Below are 18,916 nucleotides of genomic sequence, written 5' to 3'. Positions count from 1 at the left end.
GATCTCTTTCACTTAACAAAGCCACATTTCCAAACCTCCAAAGGACGGCACAGAATATGCTGGCATTGTTTGGCTTGACCTACATGTGTGAGCAGACTTTCAACATCATGAACATCAACAAAGCCCGTCATAGATCCCGGTTAACTAACCAACACCTCAGATCTATTCTGAGAATTGCCACAATGAAACTAACTCCAGTCTTTGATGCAAAAAAGGGAGAACAACACTGTTCCCACTGAAATGTGAGTTTCTCTATTGTGTTATGAAAAAAATAGCAATCTGTGCACTTACGTTTACTTCCTTTGTGGATTCCTCTTTTTCTTTCCTTTGCTGCTACTTACCGTTCATCCACCAGATAGCGCCAAACCCTCCTTTTGCTGGAGAGATGTGCCGTCATCCTGCACAACAGAGTTCCATCATCTCATCAATCCTGGAGTACAAGAGGAGCCGACTGCCAGTAATTCGACGCTTGAGTGTTAGCCAGCTAAGGGTACTCTGAGCCCCTTAGAGCTAGTCTCGGTGTTCCTCGTAGTGTTGTCTCCGAGTGATTTCTCTCGTTTTTCCTGTCTTCAGGTGTTTTTTTCCTTGAGATGTCCTGGATTCTCCTTGTGACAATCTAACCTAGTTTTTTGGATCAAGCCTCCCTCGTGACACCGTGGAACGTACCCACTGGCTGCCCAAGTTCCCAAACTCACCTTCTCTGCCTGATTATAAGTTCCTCCTGGGTTCCCCGGCTGGCTGTCGACCCACTCCTCTGTCTCCGCTTCCCCTGAACTTACCTGTCTGCCCTCCGACGCCAGTTCTCGTTGACTTCTGGCTTTTCTGTGGCCAAGCACTGGATCACCTGGGTCTACAAAGAGACCACAACCCCGAACTCCTCAGCAAACCCATCCCAAGGCGATATCATAACCTTCACAAGTAAGATCAGTCCAGTTAATCTGCTAATACCCTCATCTCCAATGACCGTGAACTCACCATCTCTTTGCTGTGTTTTGGGCGGCAGTCATTGGAAACAAGCTGGTAGGACCATTCAGAGTTGCAGATGGGGTGAAAATGACTGGCAAACTCTACATTGACTTCCTCAAGGGACATGTGGAACCTTGTACCTCCAGAAAAATATGGTATTCATGCATGATAATTCCCCATCCGATGCTACAAGGCTTACCAAAGAATATTTGTAGAGTGTTTTTGCAAAGCATGGGAAAATTATAGAATGGGCAGCCTGTTCACCAGATTTGAATCCCATAAAAAATCTGTGGAGCATCCTGAAAAGGAAGCTTTACTCCTGTGGGAGGGAGTACTCTTTCAAGAATGACCTCTGGAATGCCATTCTGACTGCTGCCAATGACATCTCATCAGATGACATCGGAAGTTTGACATCTTCGATGAACCAAAGGCTTTTTTCTCTGATCCATAAAAATGACAATTACATAAAAGAAACCAAGAAACTTTTTTGAAAATGTTTGCTCTGTATTATTGTTGTTTTCACATTAAATGTTCCTAATCTAATAAATGTTTTGATTTTCCATCCTCACTTTGCCACATTTGGCACTTTAACAATGATTTGCATATAAACATGGCTCGCTCACACAGATTAGATATTACCAAAAAGGCTGCCGTTTGCTTACTATTTCTCCGATCAGCTTGAAATTTTAGATCTACACCTCTTAGCATTGTCATGTAAAGTGCCGAGTATCGCAAATTTTTATTGAAAACTATTCCGACTTAGAGCAAAAAGACTGATTTGCATATAATTCTGGCACGCAGTAAAGTTGCTGCAGTTAAAAAGCTCGTAGTTGGATCTCGGGATCGCCACGGTCTGCCGTGAGGCAAGCCACCGTCTGCCCCAGCCCTTGCCTCTCAGCTCCCCCTTGATGCTCTGAGCTGAGTGTCTTGCCGGGGTCGAAGCGTTTACTTTGAAAAAATTCAGAGTGTTCAAAGCAAGCCCCCATCACCTGAATACCGCAGCTAGGAATAATGGAATAGGACTCCGGTTCTATTTTGTGGGTTTTCTTCTCTCTGAACTGGGGTCATGATTAAGAGGGACGGCCGGGGGCATTCGTATTGCGCCGCTAGAGGTGAAATTCTTGGACCGGAGCAAGACGGACGAAAGCATTTGCGAAGAATGTTTTCATTAATCAAGAACGAAAATCAGAGGTTCGAAGACAATCAGATACCGTCGTAGTTCCGACCATAAACGATCCCGACTAGCGATCCGGTGGCGTTATTCCCATGACCCGCCGGGCAGCGTCCGGGAAACCAAAGTCTTTGGATTCCGGGGGGAGTATGGTTGCAAAGCTAAAACTTAAAGGAATTTATTAAGTTTTGCTCACTTTAAAGCTCCAGGCCTGGTTCTAAGTGTGTTCCCCTGTTGAGAACCAGGCCTGGTTCTAAGTGTGGTTCCAGGCAACACTTAGAACCAGGACACAGTGCATTTATCATGGGTAAGTGTCTTTATTAAGTAAGGTCTTGTTGTTTTCACTCATCCTCCTTACTTGAGGAGGGAGAGGCTGGCTTTGTGGCCTCTTCAAACCTCCTCCTGAGGTCTGCCAGCTGGTTTTCTTCCAGGTTGAAGGCATAGAATTTGTCAGCAGTGGCTGTGTCGTGGCACATAAGTCTGGACATCTGGTTCCGAACATCCATGGACTGAGTGTTTCTTGCCTGTGGAGGTAATAGGTTTCTGGTTAGCAGGGGGCCCAAGGCACCATCCATGCTGGAAGGTGCCATTGTCCTCCTGGCTCTAAGGCAGCTCTTGGTGTGGATGTTACTCACCAGTATTGCCACAGAGTTGTGGATGTCGGTCATGGTTGGCTTTCTTCTAAGCCCCATCTCTTCCCAGGCTTTCTGTGCATGCCAAACGAGCCTTTTGACCTGCCCATGTCTGGTGCTGAAGAATACCAGGTCACAGGCTGGCCCTCACCTTGTTCCAAAGAGTGATCCACTGGAACTTATCCTTTTTCAGGTACAGCTGAGCAACCACAAAACTGCAACCCGTTTTGTGGTTCTCAACCTGTGGAAAGGTCAGAAGATAATCTTAGGGACGGCAGTGGGATTTTTGTAGATTGTGGTACTTAGAGGTGCAGCCCTCATATTCACATTAATCACGAAGCCCGGAGAGGTGCTTGAAGCTCTGCAGCTTGAATCTTGGACCTCCGCAGTAGATAAGTTGGTAATCACACCGGGCCGATGACGTACAGCCCAAAGTACCCATAGAATCTGTACCGGAGCTCCACCCCCAAGGGTTTGGCCTCGAACTTCTGCAGTAGCCTGGGGATCCTCCGCCTAGCCAGAGTCCTACACCTGTGGAGAAGTCTTGCTGTTAACACCCTTCCTTTTTTGCCTGCTTTCACCCAGATTTGCTGGAGCACGATGCTGGTTGTGATCTGGGATGAAGCAGCCTTCACATCCCTGACTGCATGCACAATCTGTGTCCTGGAGAGTGTGCAATCCTGTGGAGGTGTGTCGGCAAAGTACACCAGGAACTGTGCCACAATCACTAGGTAGACATTGATTGTAGTGATGGCTTTTCCCTGGTCCTTCAGATGTCCAGGCCAGGCCATGATTTTCCGCATGTTGTCCATGAACTGCCAGGAGCCAAGCTCGGAAATCCCCTCACTGAGATGGGTCAGAAACATCTTCAGGCAGGTCATCTTGGACCCACAGTTCTCCACATGCTTAGCTTTCAGTGGAGCACCAACCAAATGTACATTATCAAGGTAGCTGTAAATGCGTGGTGGAAAAATGGATGGTGGAGAAGAACGGATTCTACCCACCCTCGCGGGAGGCCCGGCACGCTCCTGCTCCTCTTTCACTTCCTCCTCGCTTGCAGGGGGCTCCATGGAAGCGTGGAGAACTGCATGGAGAATGGAGAAGCAGCCATCGGTGAAGCGGGAGGGCTGGGCTCCGCTGGCGATGAAGGACCAGGGCAGTCAGGTGCTCGTCTTTTCTCCGGGAGAGGGCTGGAGGTTTGCAGAGAACCAGGCTGACCCTGCTCCACATCCAGAGTCGAAACAAGAGGCAGCTGGGGTCCAGACCTCCACAGTTCCAACATTAACTGCAGCATCCTCCTCCACTGAAGCTTTCTGAGGTGGTCTTTGGCATCTTCCAGGTCAGCATGTGTCTCCTTCAGGTGCCTATCACCTCTGTTTCCAGAGTAAGTGCAGCGTCCCCGCAATAAAAATGTTACGCTAACTTCGGCTGGATAAACCTGGAATCTGATACACACTTAGCTGTTGCGAAGAAAAATATATTTAAACTTATTTTTCGCCAAAGTATTCCAAAGAATTACAGATGTAATGATCCTAGCTCTTCGTCGTCAAGGGAGTTTAAATGTCCAGAAGGTGGAAGGTGATTGGTCAAAAGCAAGCCAAAGTAAGCCACCAGCTCGGGATGCAATTGGCACACCAGGACATGAAGCGTGCACCGATTGGCTGGTATGAGGGGCTTACTTCGATTTCACTCAAACATTGGAATGCTGCAGGCACAGATTTGTGACACTTATCTTAATAATAATGGCGTTTAGTTGCACAACTTTACGGACTCGTTCTTTCGTAGCTGTTTTCCCGTTTTTTTGCGCTGTTCATATTAGTCTCGATCTTTCCAATGTTCTGTTTAGCTCGACGTAATTGACAGGTAATACATTAACTTGACATTAACAAAGACACAGCGGGACGGATAATCCAGGAAATGATGGGCAGGGAGAGCCTGACTAAAACTAATTGGAGGTCAGACACATTCTGGGGGTTATGTCTGCTTATTTCTGTGGCGACACTAGATTAAAATCAGGAATATTGGGCAATTCAAATTTCTGGACCCAAATAAATTGCTCAACAGCGCCACCTACAGTAGCTGAGGTTACCAGTAGAAAGGGCCACTAAGGGACGGCATCCACCAAACAAAAACCCTTTAAAGCACCAGACGCAGTGAGACAACCCAAACTCAGGAATCACGGCACACAGAAAAGGAAGACACCGTCACCACATCAACACCGGACTTCAGCAACTGCCAACAAAAGAAAAAACAATTCATAAAGGCAACAACCTTAAACCTAATACAAAAAAAAAAAAAAAAAAAAGAAAAACAATATCAGCCCAAATGAAGAAACAGTTACTTCATGACCCAAAGGACTGAAAACAAAATAAATAAATAAAAAACCCATAGAAAATACAAGTTAAAATGTCAGAATCAGGTGTGACCCTCTGGCTACGCTGATGCCGCACTCCAATCAGCACTTTAATTAGGGCGTGTAGCCGCCACCATAGTCTGATTTTGATTGTTAACGTGCAGAATCCGGGATACAAAAGAGCAGCAATGGTCCAAATATGGGGAGACCTATAAAAGTTAGTCACTGTTTCAAACAGAACGGCAACAATCTGGATCTTAGAATGAACGTCAATTCCGTACCTGCCAATCCACACAAACGCATGCGCACACACACTCGCAGAACGAGGAACAGGAGGAGAGCAACACAGTAGTGTTTTACCTACGATCACACTTAAATTAAAATTTTCTGCCAAAGATTAGCAATAGTGCAAGGAGAGAGGAGACCTAGAGAGCAATGTGTACCTAATAAAGTGGCTGTTGAGTGTATTTCCCCAGCCATTTGAGAAAGATCAGATTTAGAAATACACAAAAGACCATATATAGTGAACATGCAAAAGGAAAAGTAACAATAAATTCTACTGTTGTAAAGATAAATTTTATTTAAACACATAACAATAGTTATACTTACAAAGTAAATTAAACATCAATAAAATATGGAGAGATAAGTAGATAATTGCGTATTTGCAAAAACTGAAAAAAGCAAACAGACAAAAAAAAAAACACATGAATAAACTGATATAGCACCATCCTCCTAATAAAACAAAAGGCAAAGAAGGAAATGGTCAGCTCAGACACCCCAGGACGATGACAACCCTATCCAGACATTTCAGCGTCTTGGCGTAACTATGTTTCTGAGATGATCCCCTCTCTTAGGTCAAGCAGATCTTGAGTGGGAAGAAGGGCTGGAGGAGATGAGCTCTTCATCAGAGTCCAAACAGGATAAGTCCATCTCGATGTCCTTGATGGAATAAGTCGTTTCAGCGCTAACAGGAAAAATGGAAAACATGGTCAATAACGTTCAAGACAAACTGGGACTAGAGTACCATTTAGTCCCAGTGTGAATGACTTATAACAATCTATACTTAAATTTCTCCAAACTGAAGACATTCTGGTACATTTAGACCATAGTTATATGGGTTTATGAGTGAATAATACAGAGAGAACTGATACAGCTCAGAAAGGGATTTACACAATGTTGACAAAAGTATCCTTTCATCTGCCTTCACACACACATGGGAACTAGAGGAATGTCTATTCTCAACCCACAGGGTTAGATATGATATGAGCAAACTGGTTAAGTTCTTCCACGCAAAATGCAATAATACATGTTATGAACACTGGTTTGTGTACTGGTGCTCAATCATGTGCTAACAGGAAGAAGCCATTTTCCAAATGTTCCCACAGGGTTGGGATGTTGAAATGGTACAAAAATGCTGTGGTTCACTGCCAGGACAACCAGTCTGACACCATCCTCATGTAGAGGGAGTGGAGTGGTACAGAAACCAGCTGGGGCTGGGCACAGCTGGAGCAGAAGAGAACTGCTGGTAGGTCTCAAAAAGAGCAAAAAAGCAGTTCAGCTCGTCTGCCATTGATGCATTCAGGATCCCCCACTGTTGGTTTCTGGTGTTTAGGCAGAGTCCTGTCACAGCAGAGCAAAGTGCAACCTGCCCACTGGATCTAATCTAGTGACAAAAGTCTTAGCTGCTGTACATTTTTTTTGTTACACCTGAGGCAGGATTTGAAACTGCAGACAAAATGTCCACACTGGTCTAGAGCCCAGTAGAGGAAATGTAATAACTTTAAGTCATGCACAGGTGGCAACCCATCATGGTGTTAGTCTCAAATTCACTGTTGCTTTTCAGAGTGACCTATTTGTTCAGTCTCAGTGGTAGATTTCATACAGCTGCAGAAGCCACTGGAACACCTGCATCCAATGATTTGGATCAGGGAGCAAATACTTTTGGCAACATTGTGTCTTTGCAAATGAACACATAATTTTAAAGATTTCATTTACCGTGGCACTATTACAAGGCTTGCCAGGTCGTCATGCCACACATGATTGGTGATAGCAACACCATAGACATTTACTAGCACATTCACCAGGGTAGTGAAATGGTCTCTGAAGGGCACAGAAGAGAACAAACATGCTGTCAGACTCAAATATGTTTTTCTTGAAGGTTTACTCTCCCTCAATCTACAACAACCAGATGCACCAGGTCTTCTATAGCAGTGGTCCCCAACCACCGGGCCGCGGAAATAAATAATGAAATATGTCCCTTCTATGTATTGAGTGTGGAGGAAAATGAAAATCCTAAATCGGATGCTCTGGGTTACGTCTCACGCGCCAACATGCAGCAGAAAGAACGCGCCCCTCCCCCCTTCATAAGACAGAACAGCATCGATCTCTATCCTTACAACCCCTCTCCCCCGGTCCACAGGAAATTTACGAAGCGTTGACCGGTCCGCAGCACTAAAAAGGTTGGGGACCACTGTTCTATAGCTCAGACTGATGTTGACTTCAGACACCAAGCGTAGTCTTATCAATCATTACTTCACAAGCTCTCCTCAGGATTTCTCCACTAGTTGGTGATCCTAGACATTCACTTATTATGCAAGTTAAAGATCATGTCCTGGTCAAGAATAATTTCAAGCTGTCTGATAACAGACCAGCATAACTCCATCCAGAGTGACTACACAGATTGATATTGAAAGTACTCTTTTAACACAAGTAGCAGGCTTTGAGAATCAAGTTGGACCTACAGAATCCACTCCAACGCAATCAGAATGGTAGCATGCTTTGCAGGCAGTCCTACAGCTGTCAGAATCAGGATAGTGGTCACAGCTCCTGTCGCTGGGATCCCTCCAGCTCCAAAAGAGACAATGGAACTAGACAAGCTGCAAACCAAGCAAAATCTCAATTAGCATCTCTGTCCCAGCAACAGAAATGCTACAATCTGCAACTTCATCAAGCCTTTCCTACTGTCCAGTTGGTTCAGTTCAAAATTTGCAGTGAAAATATCTATAAATATCCTGAAACACCACCAGATTGAATTAATAGAGTGCTTAGTTATTGACGTACTGCCTCAACCTTTATCCAAGGTTTCTTCCTCTGGCTCCAGGCCTCGAGGGCCGGTCCCCTGCAACTTTTAGATGTATCTCTACTTCCACACACCTGAGTCAAATAATGAGGTTATTAGCAGGACTCTGGAGAACTTGACTGAACGTAGGAGTTGATTCAGCTGTTGGATTCAAGTGTGTTGGACCAGGGAGACAGCTAAGATTTGCAGGACACCGGCCCTCGAAAACCAGGATTGTCCACCCTCAGTGTAGCCACCACTCTGCCCAATTCAGTTTAATGTTTGTGATTCTACTGTACCAGTTGGTAACTTGGACTCAGGCTTTACTGGTCGGTTTATTGTTCATTTGATTTTCTACACCAGATACATCGATAAGTAGCAGATCAATAACCTGCTACAGTAACAGATACTGATCAGTGTAAATCAGAGTTTGTGCTAGACTTGTTCATTGTTTATATTGATGGGCTCATTCAGGTTAAGTAATATTGAACAAGTTGAACATTGAGCAAATCAAGCATATATACAGTATATATACAGTATATATATATATATATATATATATATATATATATATATATATATATATATATATATATATATATACATCTCCACAATTTTGAAATCAGCAAATATGTCAAGTGAGGTGATCAGAAATTTCATATTTCAATATCAAAATTATTTTACAGTTTTATGTGTTTAGACGTGAAACTTATTTTGCACCTAGTAAGTGATCACTGTGGTAGATAAGCTACTGCTGTATAGCAAATCTAACAGCAGTGATAGTTCAGCTAATTTAAGCATTTCATCTACTGATGATTTGTAAAGGTTGGTGTGTAGTTCGCCTTTTTTTAATATCATAACAGAACCAAAACACACCAAATTCCACATCACACTGACATATTACGGTTTTCAAAGTCAAACAATCATAAGTGAATTACTTCACTCTTTTTCAGTATTATTAATTTTTATTTTTAGCAAAACTTTTCCCTGACCTTATTATCCAGTTGCTGTAGGGTTGACAATTAGTAGCAAAGCACTACCCTTTTTTTATTTTACAGATTTAAGATTTAGCATGTTATAGTGACAACTTGACAGTGAAAACAAATGGTAGGGATCATCGCCAATACGATTTGTGCCCTCCAACAACGAGCTGGTGACTCTCCGAAGGAAGCAGATCCCTCTATGTCAGGGGTCTCAAACTCCAGTCCTCGAGGGCCGCAGTCCTGCAACCTTTAGATGTGCCTCTGCTGCAGCACACCTGAATAGAATAATTAAAGCTCTGGAGAACTGATCTACACAAGGTGGAGGTAATTAAGCCATTTCATTCCAGTGTTTTTTTACCTGTGGCACATCTAAAAACTGCAGGACTGTGGCCCTCGAGGCCTGGAGTTTGAGACCCCTGTTTTAGGCATTTACCTGCTTCAGGAAACATGATTTCAATTGACGGCTGATTAATAGGCTTTTGCTGAATTTCAATCGTCTGAATGGGGTGTGTTGAGGGAGGGAAACATCTAAACATCTTCTCCGGAGCCTTAATTATTCTATTCAGGTGTGCTGCAGCAGAGGCACAACTATTAGTTGCAGGACTGCGGCCCTCCAGGACTGGAGTTTGAGACCCCTGCTCTATGTGTATCATATTCTCTGCAGTGAATGAAAACGTTTTGAAATCAGGAAATATTTCTTCAATGATCAAAAGTCGACAAAACTCTATGAATGAGGAGTTTTCTTATCATAGCAGCCGCCTGCCAAGATGGCTGTCAGTTACAACGTTAACAGAGGTGAGATGTCACATGACAACTATGTATTGCTCAGGGCCCCTGCAAAGGGGAAAAGCTACCCACTTGGCAAATCACTGCTCTTAACAATCCCAGCATGCACCTTTTTGAATTCCATGCACTTATATGAAGCAGCTTACCCAATGGCGATTAGCTGGCCGACACTCAGCGTGATATCATAAAGTTGGGCAATAAAGATGGTAGCGGTCACTTCATAGACCGTCATTCCAGTTCTATTGATGCCGGTGACAATTGGCAACATAAGGCGGCAGAGTTTCTTATCGATCTTCACCTTCTCTTCACAGCATTGCAAGGTGACGGGCAGAGCGGCGGCGCTTTGGTAGAAAGAACATTCTTCATTGGTTCACCGTTCATATGAACAAACTAGAGAAGTGTCATGATTTTTCAACAAACAGAACATTTCACCTGGATGCGATGATAAATGCTGTCGTCAAAGCCCTAGAGATTTGCATGAAGATAAGAAAAGGGTTCTTTTTGGTGAGAACGACGTAAATCATGGGGAAAATAACCAAGACTTGGATTGCTAGCCTGAACAACAAAACAAAGTTACACTTAGAGTTAGAGATGCATTAAGTATTCACTGGTTGTTAAATATGTATTCGTACATTTATGAATAAATGTACGAATAAACTCTTTATATATTTTGTCATGGTAAAACCTGACAGATCAATGTGTTTGGGGGAATTTTATATGATATGCTAACACACAGTACTGCATCACACTAAAGTGGAATGAAAATTATGATAACACTTTTTTTGACGGGTTGTGAATAAGACTGTCATGACACTTTTAATACAAAGTTGAACTTGTTCTTCAAACAGAGGGTTTAACTTCTGGTGAGTATATTGTAACTCTGAAAAACTGATTGAAAAACTAAAACAGAATAACTTATTCTTTAACTTAAGAAAATAGGTTCTTTCAACAGTCAGCCATTTCCTTTGTTATAGCCTTCCTGTAACGCTCCAAAAACAGGGAGATCTTCTTGTTGTCTTCATTTCCTGGAAGCAGCTTTTTGAAGGTGTCTGAAAATGCTCAGAAATTATAGCTATTCTTGCAATGGTTGTGGTCAATGTTAATCATGGTGAAAGCCTTTTCGTGAATTCTAACTTAAACTTGTCCAGAACTTCCTCTCTGATGTGCCTGCCAAGTTTCTTGGTCTTTATGATGCTGTTTTTTCACTCATGTTCTCTAACAAACATCTGAGGCCAAACAGAACTTCTGAAGGGAAGTGCTTAATCTGGACCAGGGACCTCATGCATAAAAGAGTGCGCAGTTTTCACACTAAAACTTGGAAACTATACGGAAAAATTTAGAAAAGTGCAGCGCACAAAAAAAAATAAAATTGTTTGCATAAGGCCGTGTGCACGCACATGTCCACGCACCTTTCCTTTATAAATCCTAATTTGCGGGAAATGGAGTGCAGCTGCTGGTGGCCTGTCGCCACCCATAAATACATATGTAAATTAGTATAAATACCCGGAAGCCTGCGTCCACGAAGCAATAACCATGGCAACGTCCATGCTTGAAGCAGTACAAGTATTTCTCATAACAATAATTAGATATATTTTATTTAAAAGGTGCATTGAGGACACAAAAATAAAAATACATTTTAAAGAAAAAATAAATACAAATTAAAAAAAATAAATAAATAAAGAGATTCTGCAAAAGCCTGTTGGAACAGTAGTGCGTTCAGCCGGGATTCAAAGACAGCCAGCGTGTCAGAGAGTCCTTTGAGTGAGAAATGTGGACATTTATTATAAATACTAGAATGCTTTATGTCCATAAGGCGCATTCACAAAGCGGTTGACTCAACTGAAGGATTACTGCAGCTGGTCCGCTACCGGTACAGCACCGCTCTTCTGCTCAGAGCTCCAGGATGATTATTATGTGCAATCTAAACGCTCATAAACCATCATCAAGATTTCCCATCCATCCATCCATCTTTTTCCGCTTATCCGGGGTCGGGTCGCGGGGTAGCAGTTTCAGAAGGGAGGTCCACACTTCCCTCTCCCCAGCCTCTTCTTCCAGCTCCTCCGGAGGAATCCCAAGGCATTCCCAGGCCAGCCGAGAGACATAGTCCCTCCAGCGTGACTGCGGCTCTACTCCGAGTCCCTCCCGGATGACTGAGCTTCTCACCCTATCTCTAAGGGAGAGCCCAGACACCCTACGGAGAAAACCCATTTCGGCCCCTTGTATCCACAATTTCGTTCTTTTGGTCATGACCCAAAGCTCATGACCATAGATGAGGGTGGGAACGTAGATCGACCGGTAAATCGAGAGCTTCACTTTTTGGCTCAACTCTCTCTTCACCACGACGGACCGGTACAGCACCCACTTGATGGCAGACGCTGCGCCAATCCGCCTGTCGATCTCCCACTCCCTTCTTCTCTCATTCGTGAACAAGATCCTGAGATACATGAACTCCTCCACTTGGGGCAGGACACCCCCCTTGACCCGGAGAAGGCACTCTACCCTTTTCTGGCTCAAGACCATGGCCTCGGATTTGGAGGCACTGATCCTCATCCCAGCCGCTTCACACTCAGCTGCGAACCACTCCAACAAGAGCTGCAGATCACGACCTGATGAAGCCAAAAGGACCGCATCATCCGCAAAAGCAGAGATGCGATCCTTAGGCCACCAAAACGGATTCCCTCAGCACCTTGGCTGTGCCTACAAATTCTATCCATAAAAGTAATGAACAGAATCGGTGACAAAGGACATCCCTGGCGGAGTCCAACTCTCACTGGAAACAAGCCCGACTTACTGCCAGCAATGCGGACCAGATTCTGACACCAGTCATACAGGGACCTGACAGCCCGTATCAAAGGGCCCGGTACGCCATATTCCCGGAGAACCCCCCAGAGGGCTCCCTGAGGGACACGGTCGAACACCTTCTCCAAGTCCACAAAACACATGTAGACTGGTTTGGCGAACTCCCATGCATCCTCCAGGACCCTGCTGAGGGTGTAGAGCTGGTCCAGTGTTCCACGACCAGGACAAAAACCACACTGCTCTTCCTGACAATCCGACGGACCCTCCTCTCCAGAACCCCCGAATAGACCTTGCCAGGGAGGCTTAAGAGTGTGACCCCACTGTAATTGGAACATACCCTCCGGTTCCTCTTTTTGAACAGGGTGACCACCACCCCGGTCTGCCAATCCAGGGGAACTGCCCCCGATGTCCATGCGATATTGAAGAGGCGTGTGAGCCAACACAACCCCACAACATCCAGAGCCTTAAGGAACTCCGGGCCGATCTCATCCACCCCCGGGGCCCCGCCACCAAAGAGCTTTTTGACCAACTCGGTGACCTCGACCCCAGAGATTGGAGAGCCCAACCCAGAGTCCCCAGGCTCAGCCTCCACAATGGAAGGCATGTTGGTGGGATTGAGAAGGTCTTCGAAGTACTCTGTCCACTGGCCCACAACATCCCGAGTTGAGGTCAGAGGCACACCATCCCCACTGTAAACAGTGTTGGTGCTGTACTGCTTTACCTTCCTGAGACGCCGGATGGTGGACCAGAATTGCCTTGTAGCCATATAGAGGTCTTTCTCCATGGTCTCTCCAAACTCCTCCCACGCCCGAGTTTTTGCCTTAGCAACCACCCGGGCCACATGCTGCTTCGCCCGCCGGTACCCATCAGCTGCTTCCGGAGTCCCACAGGCCAAAAAGGCCCAATAGGACTCCTTCTTCAGCCTGACAGCTTCCCTCACCGAAGGTGTCCACCAACGGGTTCGAGGGTTGCCACCACAACAGGCACCGACAAACTTACGGCCACAGCTCTGATAGGCCGCTTTGACAATGGAGGCATGGAACATGGTCCACTCAGACTCCATGTCCCTCACCTCCTCCAGGATGTGTTCGAAGTTCTGCCAGAGATTGGAGTTAAAGCTCCGTGTCACTGGGGATTCCGCCAGACGTTCCCAGCAGACACGTTTGGGCCTGCCAGGTCTGACCGGCTTCCTCCCCCACCAGCGGAGCCAACTCACCACCAGGTAGTGGTCAGTGGACAGATCCGCACCTCTCTTCACCCGAGTGTCCAAGACATACGGCCGCAAATCCGATGAAACGATGACAAAGTCGATCATCAAACTGCGGCCTAGAATGTCCTGGTGCCAAGTGCACATATGGACACCCTTATGTTTGAACATGGTGTTTATTATGGACAATCTGTGACGAGCACAGAAGTCCAACAACAGAACACCACTCGAGTTCAGATCGGGGGGGTCGCTCATGTGTTGTTGCCCACATGAGCGTTGAAGTCCCCCAGCAGAACAAGGGAGTCCCCAGGAGCAGCACTCTCCAGTACCCCCTCTAGGGACTCCAAAAAGGGTGGGTAATCTGAAATGTCATTTGATCCGTAAGCACAAACGACAGTCAGGACCCGTCTCCCCACCCATTGGTGATGTTCACCACCAGATTACGTACACACCTTGATCACCTTAAAATAATCAAACCTGTTGATTATTTTTAATCAGCAGGTTTGAGTTAATCTGCTAATCCAACCCGGTTATCTGCTATTAGTGAGAAAGAAATTACTCCCATTTGCATTTCATGCTCTTCGGTGCACAGACCAATGAGTTACATCTTTATGTTACCAAAACTGAGAAAAAGTGCTATTTACATTCGAGTGAGGTTTTTACATACTTTTATTTTTTATTTTCTTTATTTTGTGCTTGTTATCCTGTTGTCTGAGAATAAATGCGGTTCAGTTTTATCGTTTATGTTTAAACAATAAAATATTAAAATCATGAAAAACATCGGGTTTGAAGCTTCTTGGTTCAAATAACACCGAATGTAGTCAGATTTCTGTGCATTTAGGTGAGTTTTGACGCTTTGCAGTTTGATATTGTACACAGAAAAAGTTTGCGTGGCTCCCGCACATTTTCACACCAGCAAAAAAAGTGTGCGGGAATTTACGCAAACTTTGATGCAAAACTAATTTTTATACATGCCCACTTGTGCACAAAATATGGCGCATGAAGCCCCAAATGTTTGGAGGAATCAGAGTAAAGAGGCTGAAAATAATTGCATTGATAAAAACTGATCTCTAAACATAAATGAGGAAAATGTCAGTAAAATCTGTAAAATTGTTCTGTAAATATATTCACAGCAAAGTTTTCTTGTCATGTCACTCAGGTAGAGTTCAGTACTGCTATCTCAGGAGCAGTGATATCAGTTTGGTAGCAAAGATGAAAAGAAAATGGTAGTTGGACATACCCTGCAGCAACCACTCCTACAAACTTTGTGAGTTTAAGGACAGCAGCCCAGTCAGGCACATCCAACACATGTTCTGCGATCAGGAACAAAACTCCAATTGGTAAGTACCTGAAACAAAAAAAAAAAAAAAAAAAGGTTTAATAAAAAGGGTATCAAATATATTTTAAATGAACGTACGGAAGCAGCTGTCCAGTGTAAATAGAAGTGAATATGTAAAAGAAATGAAATCTGCTCAGATACTGTCTGATCTTACCACAAGACCCAGTTGAGCATAACTTTTATGGCATCATTGATCCAATGAATGGCCTCCACAGTGCTTCTTGCCTCGTGTCCAGTCCTGTTTAATAAGATGCCGATGACGAATGACCAGATGACCAGTCCTAACATGTTGGGTCTTTCAACATACTTGCCAACTAGTTTCGTCTCAGTGACATTCTGCACAAAAAAACACAAGTAGGCGGCTCCAGCCCTCTGACAACCATATTGTAGGAGCACATCACCTTCACAAATTCAAATGTTAAACCCTTTAGATACAAAAATAAATAAATAAACACAAGCGAAAAGGAGCCGAATGGAAAGTAAAAGAGCGAACCAGCAAGGAGTGACTGAGAAAGAGGTGTATCAATACTGTTCGATTAAATGCTGAACAAAGATCTGGGCTGATGAGCAAATGGGTTGCAGGTGTGAGAAGAGAAACAGGCTGAGAAGAGAGAAAGAGGAAGTGGCACAAAGGGCGAGGGAGAACAGACTTGGGACTAGGAATTGAATCTAACAAAAATAATTAGACATAAGAAACATAATGAAAACTAGAATAACTAAGGAAAGGACTAGACACAAAAAATAAATATTACTAGAATAACTAAGAAGGAACAGATGTAAAAATAGAAACAAGGCAGAACAAAGTAGGTTAGGAACACAAATAATGACTTAGCAAAAAACAAACTCAAACAACCCAAGATCCTGACAGTATGAGTGTTTACATGGTTGTTTATCCTATGTGCCTCTGTTCCCCTGTGATGCACCCCTCCTGACACTTAATGACAACTATGGCGCACCTTGCTGTCACATTGGCAAACACCACCTCCCCATTCAGGCTATAAATTAGAAGAAACTGAAGGCCATGTATTTTTTTCTTCTTCAATTTAAGTTTGTGGCTGTAAAATGATCTTTATTTCCTATAATGAAAACAAAGATCAAAAGAAAATACTCACCTGTGTTGGATCAAGTAAGAGGCCAGGTTCTTTTCTTTTAATCTGAACAATCTCAGTCTTGTACTGGGAGAAAAAAAAAGAAACTGTGTTAAATTTCCAAACCCCAAATGGGAAATTACACAGTGAGTTGTGGGCCAGAATAAAAGCATACCTGCTCATAGAAAGCCTGAAAGAAGCTCTCTGGAACCATGTTCCTATGCAAGTAAAAGGAGAGTCAGAAAATAACTGAGATAAGTGTTAAAGACAAAAAAACTTGATGATATCATTTTGCCCAGTCTCATCTCACAAAAACCTATATAGTTGAACTAATAGTAGTCAAAGATGATAAAATCTCACATTTAACATAAAACCTGAAAATGCAGAACATCATAAATTTTGTCTCACCTTATAAAATCCTGTATCATCACGTGCAAGACGAAGTTTGACAACTCCTCTTCAGAACTGCTTACTTCATGATCTTCCCCACCAGGCTGGATTGTGAGAGTCAGAACCATTGCTGCAACACAAAGTATCAGGCAGGATGTCAAAAGCAATAACACAGTACAAAGATAGCGGTCTTCATAAATTTATTCTAAAATTTGCTGCCCATGATAAATTTACCAAGAATTACGACTATGAAGGTAGAGCCACAGATGAAGGTTCCTGTGATGATGGCTGTTTTCCGGGACATTTTGGTGTTTAATCCAGTTACTCCTGAGAAAAGAGAGCAGAACCAGAATTTCTTCTGAAGGCGAAGTCGTGAGAAGGACAACATGCCAGTTCATGTGTGTCCTAACAATAGTCTTGATTTCAGAACTGATCTTCATGTTCTTTTACTTTTTAGTTATAAGAAATAAATGTAACAATATCAGATGAGTCTAATAAATAGATACAGATATTATCACGTTTTAATGAACATTTTTACAAAATATCCTCAAAAAGATGAGTGAGCATCTTTTCAATCTATCTCTATAACAATTATAAGTTAATATACCAGGTATATGAATACATATTTATCTTGCCTGAAAGCACGCTTGTCACGATAAGGGATACAGCGAACATCTTAAGCATGTTTAGAAGCACTTCCCCTGGTGTACTCATCCATTCTCTTAGTTTTTCAGTTATAACAGTTGTAGCCCTCAGCAGAAACCCAAAGCCGAACCCTGTAGGGCAAAAAAAAAAAACAAACATAAAAATTTATACAAAATAGATATGAAAAAAACCTTATGAATTAATTGGGAGTGCTTTAATAAAAATAGCAAACGATACATTTTGCAGATATATTCTCCATTTTTTTCAGTTTGTATACAGGCAACATTATACCCAAATGCTGAATAAGCACAGAGAGTCTGTCATGCATTTCATAAACATGTGCAAAATTCCGACTAACCTCATGTCATTTACACAATGCAATAGTGGAAACAACGAGGCAAAGCCATTACCATCAAGAAGACAATCAATTAACCAATACATGGAAAAACACAACACACAACAGGGCTAAAAGTAACATACAAGCAACACAAATTCCAAATCTCCACAAGGCTCCAATGAGATTTGGACGTTAAGGATCAGAAAATGTTCCTCACAACAATGAAGACAGTTTTTAATCTGCTGTCAGTGATTAAATGTGATTTATCTGAAATGAGGCAGAGAATAGCTGTATCATCAGAAAATATGAACATGTAGTCGTTTGGTGTACTACAGTGTATTAAACTGCATTTCAGTATCGTTCAAAAAATTATGAAACATTTTATTTGTGTATTAAATCTCACATTTAATGTACACTTGAGATAAAATTCAAGTTAAGCACATCTGTTTAACCGCTAAGCATTGTGTCAATCAAAATTACAGTACAAATATAAATTAATTTAAAAAAAACTTACGAATAGAAAAAAAGTTAGTACTTACCCAATATGACTCCCAACAAACAAAATACCTGTAGTAGGTTTCCTCTCATTGTTTTTGTTTTTCTGTGTCAGACAGATGGACCAGTTACTCTCAGCTGTTCAAGACAGTTGTCCCACATTTAAAAAATGCCCTGCAAAGCATAGTCAGTCTCTATGGATACCTTGGTAAAATAAATAACAATAATTCAAATTCAACACTCTGATGCATGAATTATGAATCCCTAAGACAAGATTTTTTTTAAATGTGTTTTTATTCTTCTTAGGGCATGAAAAAAACCCAAATATGAACTTTTTTTTCAAAAATGTTATTTTTCCAGGAAGTTACAGAAATGTCCTCTACAGTGGACTACATGTGCTTCAGCACTCAACATAGAACAGTATAAACTTAACTGAAGAATAATTTCATCTGAATTTGATCATAAATCCATGACCACATATTCCATTGTGGGCTTTGAATAGCACTTGAACATGCTTTCATGCACTCTTACATTCTATAGCCCTTCTGTTTAGTCCAAACCCAGAGAACAATCTTCATCAAACAACTCCTCTTCTAACTTCTCTCCTAACTCATTTTCCTAACTCCTAGGCTACATGAAAATTGGCAAAGCATCCAGGGCACAGTGC

At 42.9% G+C, this 18,916-nt stretch overlaps 1 protein-coding gene across 3 annotated transcripts; it reads right to left on the bottom strand.

Annotated features, from left to right (window-relative positions):
* Window positions 1-5,684: 5,684 nt before the first annotated feature.
* Window positions 5,685-18,414, bottom strand: LOC122830937 (excitatory amino acid transporter 3-like). Of its 3 annotated transcripts, none has more exons than XM_044116761.1 (13): window positions 18,294-18,414; window positions 17,408-17,548; window positions 17,007-17,099; window positions 16,791-16,902; window positions 16,558-16,600; window positions 16,407-16,469; window positions 15,449-15,630; window positions 15,196-15,303; window positions 10,382-10,504; window positions 10,096-10,290; window positions 7,864-7,998; window positions 7,118-7,222; window positions 5,685-6,086 (listed from the first exon to the last, which is right to left on the bottom strand). In XM_044116761.1, exons 1-13 carry the CDS (start codon window positions 18,340-18,342, stop codon window positions 5,978-5,980), a joined length of 1,458 nt encoding a protein of 485 aa, XP_043972696.1. In that variant the 5' UTR covers window positions 18,343-18,414; the 3' UTR covers window positions 5,685-5,977. The 3 variants fall into 3 exon arrangements, with proteins under 3 accessions (XP_043972696.1, XP_043972704.1, XP_043972712.1); XM_044116769.1 differs by having other exon boundaries at window positions 10,382-10,414; XM_044116777.1 differs by lacking the exon at window positions 7,118-7,222.
* Between the last annotated feature and the right edge of the window lie 502 nt (window positions 18,415-18,916).

The sequence above is a fragment of the Gambusia affinis genome, linkage group LG01 (assembly GCF_019740435.1).
Source record: "Gambusia affinis linkage group LG01, SWU_Gaff_1.0, whole genome shotgun sequence".
In the NCBI taxonomy this organism is placed as follows: domain Eukaryota; kingdom Metazoa; phylum Chordata; class Actinopteri; order Cyprinodontiformes; family Poeciliidae; genus Gambusia; species Gambusia affinis.
The sequence above is the reverse complement of the archived record's forward strand: the minus strand, read 5'-3'. Positions and strand labels throughout refer to the sequence as shown.